Source organism: Falco peregrinus, chromosome 4 (genome assembly GCF_023634155.1).
Source record: "Falco peregrinus isolate bFalPer1 chromosome 4, bFalPer1.pri, whole genome shotgun sequence".
Lineage (NCBI taxonomy): Eukaryota > Metazoa > Chordata > Aves > Falconiformes > Falconidae > Falco > Falco peregrinus.
Window position 1 is genome coordinate 43,850,337 of NC_073724.1, and position 15,457 is coordinate 43,865,793.

Below are 15,457 nucleotides of genomic sequence, written 5' to 3' on the forward strand. Positions count from 1 at the left end.
AGTCTCTTTAACAGAGGGGAGATGTAGCTGGCAGAATCTGGCTGACAAAGTTACTGTTGAACAGAAGCTCATTTAGAATCTGTAAGGTTGAGTTTAAAAGATGCATTCACTGATTTGTGTACTACAAGCAGTATTTATCACTGTGTCTATACAGTACTTTTTACAACATGAAGATATTTATGTTTATTAATTCCTGTTCTTATTTATGTTTATTAATTCCTGTTCTTTATATAGCATAGAACTCGTGTATAATTTGGGGTTTTTTTAGAAATTATTTTGAATGGTATTTAAAATATGTCTTTTTTTAATATACCACATGTACTGTTTACAGCTTTTTCATAGTTATTTCACAGCTTTGGTACCAGCTCCCAAACATAGTACATTCATTCTTTTAATTGCTTTGTCAATTTTACATTTTTTGCTGATCTTATTTTTGTCATAAAGTGCATCTCAGGAGAGATGTGACAGAATATAAATAAATTCTGATGATGTGCTGTTTTAGATGATTTTAAAAGGTCTCCTTGCAAAGCTCCGCTAAAACAAATTTGATATTGATTTTTTCATGAAACTCTGGTCTTGTCTCACTACCTAGTCTCACATACAGGTATATCAATATAGTCTAACAGTAGGTCCTTGCTGTTGGTTGGAGTGGATTTCAGCAGGTTTGAATTCCTCCCATTCCCTTCTGTGTCATATAGGGGACAGAGCACTTGGGACTAGATGGTGTCATACAAATTGTGAGTTGACTGAAATGCTCTGAATAAACCTGTTGTTTTCTTGGTGCTACCAAAGGAGGCAGCAGAACTCCTGGCGGTGCAGAAGGTGGTCTCCTGACCTTCCTGTGACACAACATGCTGCTTCCCTGATCATGAGCCCCAAGAGGCTGATGGACTCTCTGTGAGTTGCTGCAAAGGAGCAAGCAGGTGGTGTACTGTGGTGGCTCCAAGCAACAGACTCCTTGACTGCATGAGCTACCTGGAAGTTCAGGCAGCAGGCTGTCTTCCAGGCATAATTCCTGGAAATTGGTTTACGAGATTTTCTATCAAGTGGGAAGGCAGGGAGCTGCCTCTGCTGTTTCCAAAATATTCTTGCACTTTCTAACATTTCAGTTCCATATTTAAGAAAAAAAAAATGTGGAAGCTGCATTCTGTTTTGTGCACAGATTCTGTTTGTAATAGTTATATTCAATAATGCTGAATGAAAAACAGATGCCATGTTTCAAAATATGAGCCAAAATAGCAAGACTTGAACAGAAGCCATTATACGACCAAAGTGGTATCCATTACTGAAAACTGTCGTCCAGGTCTGGTGGTTATTTGCAGCTCTGACAGCCTGTCCATCTGTGAAAGGTAGCAAGGCAAAAGCCAGCCATCCTGGAGAGCAGTGCCAGTCCATGACCTCAGGCAGAGTTTCACACCTTTAGGGTGTTCACTCAGAGGGCACGCCTGCTCTGTTCCAGGGATGCATTTAACTCAAAGTTCATTCTCTATAAATACAGTAATGTATTGATTTCATATTAATGCAGTTTGCTTCCAGGTAGAAACAACATGTCATAGCCCAAGTACCCCTAGGTAACTTGTCAGTCCAAGAGACTCTAAATCCTCATTTCCAGGAGCAATGAAGGCCTGAGGTAGAGCGGGGTAGACAACTCTGTGTTGTGCAGAGAGATGGACATCTTTGTGTTTTAACCACGTAGAACTAAAATTTTACTTTAATTACTCATGAGACCCAGTGCTCATTGTAGGCCTCATCTGTACTGCTGATTAAACAAGGGCCAAGGAGCAGCACCTGGCTCCAAGGGTATATGACACTGACGTGTGTCTACACTGCTTAGCAGCACCCCCTCTAAACCAGATCTGTTTTGAAGAAAGCTGTTTAGAATAGTACAAAACTGAGCTAGAGATCAAGTTAAAAATCAGTGGGCATCATCAGGGTGGAGAACTCAACACACTCCCTGGCTGTCTCCCATTTAGCAGTGGAGTTAGTCTCAGAGGATGCATGTTTATTGAGAGAAACCTAGCTAGGCAAACACGGTTCCATTGAGACAGCTCAGGCTAGATAGAAAACTGATTTCTTTTCTGTGGGAGGCTATGAAACCAGTGGTTGGTTGTTGTGGGCAGGAGGGAGCAGTATAAGTATCTCTCCCGAGTCCACTTTTGTTCAGTGGTTCCATTAGTGACTTGGATAATGAAATAGCGAGAGTGCCTATTAAATTTGCAGGAGATATAAGGCTGGGAGGAATTGCAAGTACACTGGAGACAGAACTGGAATTTAGACAGATCTTGATGAACTGGGAAATTGGTCTGGAAAAAAGTTAGATAAAATTTAGTATGGGTAAGTGCAAGAAAATGGGTACTATGAAACTGCTGGGTAGAGAGCAATTGGCTAGATTCTTCAGAAGAGGATTTTGATGTTATTGTGCATCCCAAGATGAACATTAGCTATCTTTATAATCCTGTTGTGAAAAGCCAAATGCCATACCCTAAGATTGTTGAATACAGGTTTGGAAACTGTATTTGAGAAGGCTATGGACCATCGTTAGACAGTCCAAAAGATAACAGCAGATATTATTAGAGAAACTTAGAGAAAATGTGACTTCTGGACAATGTTGAAAGCATCGGGGTTATTAAGTTGTAAAAAGATAAGGGTACTGGTGGGGAAAGGAATGATAAAACTTCATGTAGATTAAGGAGTGGTACAAATATGAAGGTAATAATCTATTCTCCATGTTCCTAATAGACTGGAAAAGAAGCTATGGGCTTAAACTGCAGCAGGAAGCTCAAGCTAGATTTCAAGAAAGCTTTGTAGTAGTAAGATTAGTTAAGCAATGCTATAGGTCTTGTAACCTAGGGAGTTGCAAAATCTCCATTTATTTAAGTCTTCAAAATCAGGTTGGAAAAACATCTGTCTGAAATGGTGCAGATATAATTGAGCATGGTTTAAAGAAGAAGGATAGACTTGAGTGAACTCTCAGGGTACTTCCAGCCCTGTTTTTAGATAATGTTATGGACATATTTCATACCTAAATTCACAGCAAAATAACAAATGCCACTCTAGGTAGTGTGTATATATATAAATATATATATATATATAATTTTCAAGATGAGGCAGTCAATATACAGGTAGCCAACTTAGACACATTCTTACTTCACAACACACACCACAAACCTGTGATGTTTCTTGCTTTTCTCTCTTGTCCTTAGTCTCTTCATATGGCTTTCTCAGTTCACCTCCAAGTTTCCTGCAACTTGCAGAGAACAAGGAGATAGAGATCTTCTGTGCATCCGTCTTACATCAGAAGTTGTGTAGATGCGGTTGTAGGCAAGGTGCAGGCTTGCTTGGACTGAATAATCTTCCAATCCACAGTAAATGCTACTCGTTACCTTAACTCCCTGCCTGGGGAACTCGCTGATCACTTGGAAAACTGTTACAAATGTATTTTCCTTCTAAAGCACCCTTTTGAAGTTTTCCCAGGCACAGTTAAAAAACACAACAAGCAAATAAAAAAGCAGCCAGAAGGTGCGGAGTTTTTGATTATTACCTATCTAACTGCTTTCTAAAGGAATCAGAAATTCCAGGAGATGGCACACTGCTTCAAAGCATGCAAAGCAGTATACACCGATAGAGCTGAAGTTGCATCAGAGGAAAATGATGCTCTCTGCAGTGGCTGGCTGTTCCTCAGCATCTCTGTCTGTTACTTGGTTGGGAAGTAGATTAACTGCACCCTGATAAGGGACTTAGATTTCATTTTATTCTTCACAGCCCTTCCTGGCTTTTTAGAGAGTTGACCCTGTCTGTGCTTCTTAGTGAGCTGAAGACAGAAGAAAAATTAACACATCATCTATAATCTGAGTTTAAAAAGCAGTTAGAAAAAAGAAATCCTTTGAGCAAGCATGTTACTGCTTTTGGGATAAAACAGCTGTATATATTTCATACTGGCAGATGCAAAGGCCAATATGTGACAGGGTGACATTCCTTTAAAATATTTCTTATTTCAATTGTTTAATCTTCTCTCTGCTGACAAAGCTCCCTTTTTCTTCTTGTGTAATGAAAGTCTCTGGCATGTTAGTCTATTTGAAATGACAGGCAAAAGTAACAAGTAAAATCAATTCATTTTCACCGGAGCATCCCCAAGTGTTTAAAATGGAATGTGAGTTGAGGAAACAGGTGTATGTTAACCAGTTAGAAACCAAAATCTTTTGCTATTGTTGTTTGTTTTAAGAAAACAGGAAGGATTAATTTAGTGAAGTTTCATTTATCGGATTCAATTAATAGATTCATTCCATGAATAATTGAATTTATATTCAGAATAGCTACAGTTGTAGATGTGTGAATGATGCTGGTTCTCTGTGAGTGAATAAAAGAAATTGAAGACAAGGCATTTTAAAAGGCATTAGAGAAGCTAATTATGTGATTATTCCATCTTTGGAGTTTGAGAGAGAGTTTCTCTGTTTTGAGACAATTTTGCCTGCTCTTCTAGCTGACTGCATTGCAACCAGGGAGATTTTGGAGGGTTGATTGTTTTTTTCAGTTTTGTTTTTGACTTTGATCTTCAGAGCAGGGGTGCTCAGTGCCAGTGCTCTAGCTTCAAGGCTGAGGTTTTCCTTTTCTGCTTAGCTGCTCACCTTATCCCAAACATAAAATCTCAAACCAGATTTCTCTGAGCTGTGTTTAGCATTCTTATATGGGTGCACGTCTGTCTGACTGTCCCAGTCTCTGCCATTGCAGAGGGGAACAGAGCAGTGGCATTTCAAGCAGGAGATCTGCAGTATTAGGAGTGTCTTCCAAACGCAGCCATATGTCCCTTTCATAAACCATGGCAGTCACTGAAAAAAACGGTGTAAATTTAACTGAACTGCTGTGAAAGTTTAGCAATAAGGAAGTCTGTAATGTTTAGCTGTTCCTAAATGCTGTATCAACATTCCATGTTAATAGGTGGTTTAGAAGTAACTTGTGCTAGATAGCTGCATTAATGAGTGGAGCCTAAGTGCCAGAGACAGCCTAGTCTGTTTGACTTTCAAATTAACCCTAGGAAATGCTGCCTCATGAATATTAAAATTCAGCCTCCTGTGCCATGACCAATACATTATTTTTTATGTACGACCTCACAAAGATCCAGCCTGTCAAGTTATGGGCATTTGTCCAATATTCTTGTGTAAATGTCAAGATAGATGGTTCTCAAAACCTGCTTTAATATTTCACATAGTAATAGAGGTGTCTGCCTGCACTGACCTCTTCATATCAGAAGTGGAAACCCAGGCAAATGCTTGCTAAATGGGACAAACTGACTTGGCATTTTCACAGGAGCAATGAGATTGGCTAGAAAGTACAGAAAGATCCCTTATGTTGAGCCTAGATAACTGCTAGCTAAAGCCAACCAGTCGCCCCAGAAAAGTTAGTCTCCATGGAGGAAACAGAATATATTCTTGTAGAAGCAAGTAGAGGCATGCATTTGTATAATGCCAAGGAGTTAAGTATTTTAGTAAGAAGCACATTAACTTCCGATGCCTTCAGCACAGACAACTATAACTGGGCTAGTCATATGGACACTTCTGTAGCTGGTGGGGAAACATAGGTATGTCCTATGGGCCCACTGCAATGTATGTGTGTCAAAGAGGGCAGAAGAACCTTGCCTTAGAAGTTACCTTTTCTTTGTGTCATCTCTGAAGGGAGTCAAGGTGACTGGCTTAAGTACAGGTGTTTTCACTCTAGAATTCAAAAATGAGATGAGATGAACTCTCCTCTTCCCCTGGCTATAGGATATGCCAGCTCAAAAGTAGAGAAATGCAGTGACCCATTCGGCAGCTGAAACTAGCTACCAGTTCACACTGGAGAGGTGTTTAATGGTATCTCAGAAACATCCCTTATTTACTTGGAATTCACTTTGAAGGACTACATATTCCAATGCTTTCAGGTCAACCTGCCTTTTGAAATGCTAATCAGATGAAATTGGCCTTTATCACCAGCAGATATTTGTATATCAAAGACATTCCTTGCACATTTTCTGTCAGTCTCAATCAAGTTTAGATGACACTGATTCATTATTTTTAATGCTGATTCCTAGTAAAATCTTCTTTTCTACGTCATTAACATTTCATTATTTTTAGCCTAGTGTTAGTTAGCCATTACCATGCTCAATATTGCACAGGGAAGTGAGTAGTATTCATTCTAGTGGTTCATTACCCCTCTATTTTTACATACAAGAATCACAAAGCCCATGTTAGAAATAAAACTGCCTATATTGAATATTGTAATAGTGTTAAGGGCTGATGAGTTTCTTTTCCCCACCAAGAAGTGGAGCTGCCTGTGGAGGATGTGCTGAGGTGCACAAAGCCCACATCCCCTGGAGGAATCTATATAATCCTCTGAACCATTCCTTGCACAGGTTGCTTCGAGCAAACAGCAGAATGTAGCACTGATAAGCCAGTGCTGCATAGCAGCTGGTCGGCTTCACTGCAGCCCACGGCCAAGGCACTTGAGTGACAGTGCAAGAACAGACGGAACTGGCATTTCTTCCAGCATTTGTCCTTCGCTGCTAATGCAGCTAAATAGCTGAGATGACCTTCTGCTGGGAAAATTTGAATGCAAGTAATTTTGTGATTAAACAAAGCTAGACTTGGGGGAAGTTTGAACAGCCTATTACAGAACACAGTTTTATTTCTTGATTCTCTCCATTACTGAAGGAATAAGCCACCAAACCCAAGGATAAGGAACACCAGCGCAACAGTTCTAGGTGACCAAAGGCATACCTTGAGGAGTAAACTCCAGATTTCACAGCAGATGCAGGACTGCACCCTATGTTGGAAAGGTTTTGTGTTAAACCAAAATTGGTTTGTCAGAACTATTGATGGTAAAAATTTGTCAAATATGTTCACTTAAATTGTTTATCCAACCCTGCAAAAACAAACAGACAGATAAAATTCATAATCTGAACAAAACCAATTTGTAAACAAGATCTAGGCCCAAATTCACTGAATATAAATTGATTCAAACAAGTTACTGTGTCTGCTCTGTTTATTGCCATCTGCCATCTGTTTGGAGCCACTCGAAGTACCCTGAAGTAACTGGCTTTGTAGCACTCAGCTTAGTAGACTTTCTCCAAATGCTGTTTATTTCAATCTGGAAATATTTGTGTCTCCCAACACAGGTAATCAGCGAGTTTGAAGCCTCTCCCGACTCATTTTCCTACAGAATCCCCAACCTGAGCCGGAATCGCCAGTACAGCGTCTGGGTGGTAGCAGTGACTGCTGCAGGAAGAGGCAACAGCAGTGAGATTATCACTGTGGAACCGCTAGCTAAAGGTACAGTGACAGCACTTTTAAAAGCAATCCAGAACTTTACAATGCTAATTACTGTTATAATTGGCACGTGGCTTCTTTATGCCTCATTACTTATTGAGAGTGGGGGTTGTCAGGAATAACTTTAATTCTCTCCAAAAGTTGGGTGACAACTCTCAGCTAATCACCTAAGCTTTTGCTGTAGTCAGCAGAGAATGATGTGCTTCTCTAGGGGGTAATTCATCCCACCTACCTTAGAAGGAAATAAATTGCTTTTTGTAGCAATTTTTATCTTCTTTTGTTGGGTACAGAGGGTTTGCAAATGATCCCCTTCCCCTTTGAATGCGTCTTCCTTTCTTTTCTTGCCATACAAGATAACTTATTTATCATTCCTCTCCTTACTAATATTTCTTGTTTACTCCACAAATGCTGTCTTCTGTATAAAATGGTCTGATTAACATATCTAATAACTCTGAACAATTGTTCTCAACTTGCATTAGCTTTGAAGTTTGCTGCTTCTATTTCAGATATGAAGAAGGGATAATGTGCCTCAAATCTTGCATATTTTTTTCTAGCTGTATTAGTTGTTCTATTAAAAGATTTTGCTTGGGCCCATTAATTCTGCTTTACCTGTACTGTGAGATGTGATGTTTACAACACTGTAGCACTTTAGCTTGGAAATAGAGACCTAACATTTCAGACAGCAAAGTGAGAAGAGCCCCATCAGTATTCAGTCTTTGCATGGGGTCTTCAGACTGATGTTGGTTTTTTTCCCCACTCAAAATTGGTAACATCACAGTATGTGCCAGTATGAACAGAGTATTGAACATGTCCCTAAAGTTGCAAAGTTAGATGCATTTAATTGACTTTAAAGTTTTAGAAACCTGCTAATTATTCAGTCATGTGGCTAATGATGTAGTAATGTAAAATAAAGTGTCCAGTGCTTCATGGTGACAGATATTTTCTAAAAAAAGCTTTGCAGAACCTCAGCCAAATGCCACCAACATGACATTACTTTCTGCATGGAAGAGCATATACCATCACTGTAGGAAAGCTTGCTATTCCTGCCTATCTAGGTGGTTGATAACCAGTTTGATGATGGTAGATTAACAATCAGAGCTATTGTCATGGATGGCAGTGATGGTGTTTGGAGAGTACTATTTCAACACATGACATAGCTTAGAAGTTGCACATAGGGTTTCTCAGGTTTGTGATGGGAGCTTTCATGCCTTTTCTTTGCCCCTTCTCTAGACTAAAGTTTTCATCATATGAGATGGATATTTTTCAACATTACTGTGAGAAGCCTCTAGTAACTACTATGTTACTACTGTAGGTCACCATGGAAGATTTATCAGTGTAAAAACAGGGAGAGTCTAGCAAGGTGAAGAGGCCTCAGTTGGAACAAGCAGGGAAATACGTGCTCCCCATACCATTGCTTACAGGGGTTTTTCTGTCAGCTGAGAAGAGCCACCTTCACTCTCTGCTTCTTTCTTTAGAAGGACAGTATAAAGCATCCAGTCAACATTAGTCAACATTATTCTCCAGTATAAAGTCTACACTACACGATGCTCAGGACAACCCTCTCACATGCACTTAGGACTGAAAATGTGATGAATAACCCATTGCTGCAGGTTGTGATGGACATTAGGAGTACTGATAGACAGCAATTTTATGAACTTTGGATGTTAGTCAGGTTAGAAATTACTGTATCATGTACCAGATTTCCTGTACAAATGCATCACTATGCATCACTGGGCCTTTTAGAGAGCTGGGAGAAATTGGTGATCAGTGGTAAGGGCAGTTGGATGCACAATAAAAAAGAACGAGCAAAGCTAATAGCCTTGAAGACCTTTCTTGCCCCCCAGTACATCTGAGTCAAGTAACACATCACAGGGTTAGAAGCAGTTATAGCCAGATTTTGCCACAAGTCTCCAGTGAAAGAACATCCTATGGGCCATTATTGTGAAGTTGTTTGCTTCCTTTTTTTCTCCACTTATTTCACAGTAACTGTCCAAGTAATGATACCATCATGACAGCTAATGCGAGTTAACTTTGAATTGAATTATGTCAACTTAATTATAACCCCTTTAAGAACTCCTCTGAGAACAATGAGAATGTCTAGATAGGGGTTTGATGTGAAATGGATAGTCCAATTTAAATGAAAGCTTAATTCAAGTTAACATTCTTTAGCATCTCCGTTTCTCAGAACAGATTGTTACTCTCTGTAATTAACTGACAAAAATAAGCAAAAACCCCCAACAAACAGAAAATAAGCATTGCAATGGAAGTTCAGTCTCTATGTAAGCAGGCTATGCCCCTGCCCATCAAACTGCTTCATTACTGACTTGAAAGTTGTGGGTTTAGCCTGTCAAATATATCTATGCCATGGTTTAACCCCAGCCAGTAATGAAGCACCACACAGCTGCTTGCTCACTCCCCCCTCACCCAGAGGGATGGGAAGGAGAATCGGAAAGGAATGTAAGACTCAAGAGTTAAGAACAATTTAATAACTGAAATAAAATGAAAATGAAACAGCAATAATAACAGTGACAGTAATGGTTATAGTGAAAAGCAGGGAGAGGGGGAGAGGAATGAAATCCAAAGACAAGGGAGAAAAAACAGCAAGTGATGCACAACACAACTGCTCACCACCCACTGACCGATGCCCAGCCGGTCCCCCAGCAGTGATCTGCAGGCCCCAGCCAACACCCACCCCCAGTTTACACACCGAGCATAACACCCCATTGTATAGAATACCCCTCTGGCTAGTTCAAGTCAACTGTCTTGGCTGCATCCCCTCCCAATTTCTTGTGCCTCTCCAGCCCTCTGGCTGGCAAGGCCCGAGAAACTAAAAAGTCCTTGATACAGCATAAACATTGCCTTGCAACAACTAAAAACATCAGTGTGCTATCAACACTGTTCTCACACCAGATCCCAAACACAGCACTGCACCAGCTACTAAGAAGAAAATTAACTCCATCCCAGCTGAAACCAGGACAATCTAAAAGACAGAAAATCTTGCATGTACCTTGTCATGGTCATGGAGAATGGCATTTGCCAGCAACACGACGATAACAGATCTAGACCCATGGCAATGTGATCCTCTGGGAAGAGCTCTCTGACTTTAATGTTGAGTCTCACCTGCTCTTGTAGACTACCTGAGCGTTAATGTTGAACAGGTTTGCCTCCTAGTCTCTGTTGCTTTTTGTGTTTTAAGTTTTTTAAGAACATATGGGACTCATATGATAGTACACACACCCCACTGGTCTCTCTTTAATGGCTCATCACGCTGGAATACACAGGCTATTCTTCTGTGAGAAAGGAACTCCTGACCCAGGGTGTCCGCTGATGGCTCTTCTATCTGGATTAAGCTGAGCTTAAGTGAACTGTCAAAATTCTTGTTCAGTTTCCCTATACAGTTTGCCTTTAAAATTCAATTTTTTTAATTGAAAAAATAACAGAAGTGTGTTATGGCCTCTTGCAAAGAATTTCTGCCCATTTCTTATTTTGTGACAGTAAGTGTAGGTCATTGGATTAAAAATTCAAACAAACATGCAGAAAACCACATGAACATGGGAGTGCACTATTCTGTGAAGGCATCTCTTTATCTTCAATTAATGATGGGGTAATCTGCAAAAAGTAGGAACAGACACAGTTCTAATCCAGTGCCGTGTCATCTAACAGAAGGCTAGTGGGTAGTGGCAGGCGTGTGGGTAGCTTCGACAACAAAGAGATGAGCCCTGCAGCTGAGTTGCCCGCATGCTGCATAGAGCTCCCTTGGCTCCAAAGGGAGAGGTCTGTGAGATCCAAGGTATTTTAACCTCATGAATGCCCGTTAGCATTTCAAACCTATTGCTTTCAGATGAATTTCACTAGACTTTTATTTTGTTTCTAGTTTTCTTTTGTTTGTGTACCTGTTAGCAGTTTCAGAACGTTATTAGAAGTTTAAGCTATAAAGAAAATTGGACTTAAGAGTTTTCATGCTGTTTTACCATCTCTTTTATAAGCACTCAGCACATGAAAGGAATAAAGTAATCTATAGAAAGCTGGGGGTACTTTCACAGAAATAGCACAGCATGCTTTTGTAATGTACACTTCCGAGTTACGGTGTGTGATCTTACTGCTGGATTAGGCTTCTGTGAGCTTCGCGTTACTTCCACACATCACAGTAAAGTGGGACACACAGGATATTGAAAACCAGGACCTACAACATAAATTTAGTGCTTTAAAACTCTGAAATCCTGATAACCTATGATTTAAGGAAGAATTCATAAAGAAATAACTATCAAAAATAAAGGGATATCACAGAAAGGTTGCTAAGTGGTGCCAAGTCATGCTGAAGCCTTCAGCAGGATTCCTGCACTACGTATGCTTTGTCATAAAGTAACTGGCAGCAGCTGGAAATAGCTGGATATTTTGAGAAACACTGGAGAAGTGGAAAAGCCAGGGAGAAAAGGATTAATAGTTCATTTTAAATGAGTTTTCAGGCTTCATTTTACAGAGGGAATTGTGCATGGAACAGGAATTCAAGTTTCTAACCACTGTTGCTCAGAGTGCACTGCAGCTACTAGGAGCAGTCCAGACGCTTACAGATGTATTTTGCAGATAGTCACAGCTGGCAGCACCTCCTGCTGCTTTTGAAAGATGGTATGGGTACCATCAGGCATCCCCTCCAACAAAAACCTGGCATCACTGAAGACAAACAAGCATTCTAACAGTAATTTCAGTGGAGTCAGCATTTCATGCCATGTGTCTGGGTAGAAAGCATTTTTCTGTTGCAGTTAGCTTGGTTAATTAATCCATGGCTTGTGCCAGTATCGGCCTGTGTAAATCTTGTAGAAGACAGGGCCTTAGGAGTGCCACAGTGGAAAAGAAGGCTGTGCCATGAGACTTACTGACTGACCAGTGTCTCTGTATCATTCTGGTGTACGACCTCCTCAGGGCAGCACCCGCTGCAGCACCCTCCTGCCCGGGCTAAGCATCAGAGCTGCCAGCAGGGAGCCAGTGGTCTGCAGATGCTGTTTGGCCTGGACAGGACGTCTTGGTGCTTGGCTGTCAGGAACGTAATGTTTTCCCATTACCTAACCTTCCCATTGCCTGGTACCCTAAAGCTGTAAACAGCTCCTTCTTGTGTTTTCAGTTAGAATTTTGACCAGAGAGAAGTCTCTCCACAAGCTTTGTGTTCAACAATGCTTGAAGATAACATAGGCAACACAGTCCAAACTGATAATGTAATCTATGAAATCTTTTATTTTTATTAATCTTTCAAGTCCCACTGCAGCCTACTAAATCTAAATTATTTCCCTGAATTCTTCAAGGCTTGTTCTTTTATGCATGATTTTTTTTTTTTTTTGAGATGAACTATCCTGGTTATATTTAATGCTAATGCTCATTTTCATGTTTTTCTAATTGGTGCAAAATGGATGATTAAGTATAAATTCTGATCAGTGCACATGGCTGAAGTAGATAAGGATTAAAAATACAGTATTTTGTGTACCTGCATTCAGTATATGCCTTTGAAATGTGTATTTAGAGGCCAACAAGAAATTTATTTCTATCAAGGGTTATTCTTGAGTAATAAAGTATGAAGAAGCTCTAACACAAACCTAGTGTTCCTGTATATTGTAAACTGAAACTACAGGTATGATATTTGTGTTGATATATTTAGGTAATATGAGAGCTGACACAAATTAAACTGACTTAAGAGTTTGTTCATATTTGTGGACTTCAGATAGACTCTGCAATGTACTAACATGTACATCCATGAAAGTTTATTTTGCTTAATACCATAGCTGTTGTAATGGTGATGTGCAAATAACAGAGCTTGTGTACAATGCTGTCTACTGTGGACACTTCTTCCTGGAGGTTTAGAGAGAAGCATCCCTTGGACATAATTTTTGTCCATAATTTCTACTATGAAGTAAATAAAAATTAGTAAGGATGATCAATAACTAGTTTTTTTCTGTTTTTTCCCCACAAGGGCTCTTCCAGTCCTCTGCCTCATCTCTCTCATAATTGCTTTTCTTCCAGATACTAAAATTATAGCATTTGTGCTTGAATAAATAGCTGAAATTATGAGTTAAAAGGAATTAGTTTCCTAAAAGTACAACTTGAAGCAGATTGGTTTGGTTTTCCACACTTAATTCTTGATGTGTCTATTTCCCTTCCAAGGGCTGTATGAATGACCAACTAATTTCAGTCTTTTTTGCTGTCTCGCTCAGCTCCTGCCAGGATTTTGACATTCAGCGGCACGGTGACAACTCCTTGGATGAAGGACATTGTCCTCCCTTGCAAAGCTGTGGGAGACCCAGCTCCAACAGTCAAATGGATGAAGGATAGGTAACCAGCAACTAAATGTATAGCTCAAATAAATCCCATTTGTTTAAAATCCTGAGGGTTGCAATGCAGATGATCCTGGATGACTGTGTGAGGAGGAGAAGGACCGTTTGCAGGGACTGCACACAGTTACGGTAGAAAAGGAGTTCAGAAATTCCTTGAACTAAAACTGATTGGCTGTGGTGATTGGAAGGTATCAAAAGGGAGGAAAAGTTACAAAGAAGGGGTAAAGGTAAACATTCAAAACATAAAACCTAGGAGTCTCTTCTGTTTTAACTTCAGGCACACTGAATAGTTTCAGTCTGAGAAAGTGATATGTCTGATGTGTTGAATTGTGCTGTGGAGTGCAGTGTACATGTCTTGCACGTATCTTGTTTTCTGTTACTCCATTTTGATCTTTAGTTTCACAGTTTGACAGAGTCACTTGGAAATACACATGGACGATAATTTTCCTCTGAGCGCTGTGTAAGCAGCGATACTGCAATGCTATGAAACCATCTTGTGCGTTGCTGCAAATAGCTATTATTTTATAAAGATGAACTTTGTAGCCAGGAGTTGCCTTTTATTCTGATTTTGGCACTTTTATGAAATATACAATAATTAAGGAAGGAGTGAATTTCCATTTTCAATCAAATTGGGGCCAGGATATGTGTGTTCTTTCAGCATATGGCAGGTGTTTCTCAACAGAAAATATTACTTTGCTGTCTTTATCAAAAAGGACACCACCCTCCCTCTTCTTTTTCTTTCTTTCAATAGTTCGTTGCTTAAAAAAAAACCCAATTCTGAGTAATTTTGATTGTAACTTCTTTAATGTATGCACTTTGTTTCCTGTGAGGTAGTAACGGGACACCCAGTCTAGTGATGATTGATGGGCGAAGAAGCATCTTTAGCAATGGCAGCTTTGTCATCCGTACTGTGAAAGCAGAAGACTCTGGATACTACAGTTGCGTGGCCAGTAACAACTGGGGATCAGATGAAATAATTCTGAATTTGCAGGTACAAGGTAAGACTATGAGATTTATCTCATAATTGTTATCACATTTATGAACTGCCATGTGCTGGTAATGCATAGGTATGTCTGTTTGCAAGTGGATGCAAAAAAATAGTAATAAAATGTATAAATACAAATGTATTTTTTGCAAATTTATAAATATAATATTATGCATGTCACTATGACTCAGACATCAACATTTTATGATATAGCAGAGGTTTTGCTTTTGGTGGAATGATTACAGTAAGTCTCTGTGTAAGCTTTCGTAGGACTGACAACGGTTTGCATTCAGTTATCTTCTAGTTCTTCACACAGAAAATAACAGCTTATGCATTCTCCTTACAAATATTACATGTGTCATTTAAATACTTCAAAATTCAGAAAGAGCTGAAGGCCTTTACTTTAGCTTCTGAAAAGCTATCCACAGAAATTTACCTCTGTACTGAGACCTTGGACAAAAACTTCATTATGCAAGAGCAGAATTTTATTGATGGTGAATATGAGGAAGCATTTAAAATGAAGCATCAGTACACCTTCAACCAGCACATATTACCAGCTACTTTTTGTATGCTAGTTGAAATGTACATAATGCATCATTGTGTTGATATGTATAAAAGCAATAACAATACAGGAATACACATTGACCGTGTATTCACATACCAAGAATTTATCATGCAGATTTCCTAGCTCACATACACTAAATTAGATCCTAAGAGTGCTTCAGTTGGCTGCAAATTGTTGTACCAGAGAGAAGCAAATAACTGAGTTGGGAATATAGGCCATGCTGTGGTCAGTCACTCTCCTGTCCCTTGATATGCAATCTCAACTTCTTCTGCAGACATATGAGAACACA

At 39.6% G+C, this 15,457-nt stretch overlaps 1 protein-coding gene across 2 annotated transcripts in view; it reads left to right on the forward strand.

Annotated features, from left to right (window-relative positions):
- DSCAM (DS cell adhesion molecule) overlaps nt 1–15,457 on the forward strand; it is a 470,739-nt gene that overhangs the window by 401,069 nt on the left and 54,213 nt on the right. The window contains exons 21-23 of one of the 2 annotated variants that reach the window (XM_055802404.1): nt 7,148–7,301; nt 13,499–13,616; nt 14,449–14,576. In XM_055802404.1, the coding sequence (XP_055658379.1) occupies nt 7,148–7,301; nt 13,499–13,616; nt 14,449–14,452 (276 nt within the window). In that variant the 3' untranslated portion in view covers nt 14,453–14,576. Of the gene's footprint in view, nt 1–7,147; nt 7,302–13,498; nt 13,617–14,448; nt 14,617–15,457 lie in introns of those variants that run through there. The other variant, XM_055802403.1, reaches the window with a different exon arrangement.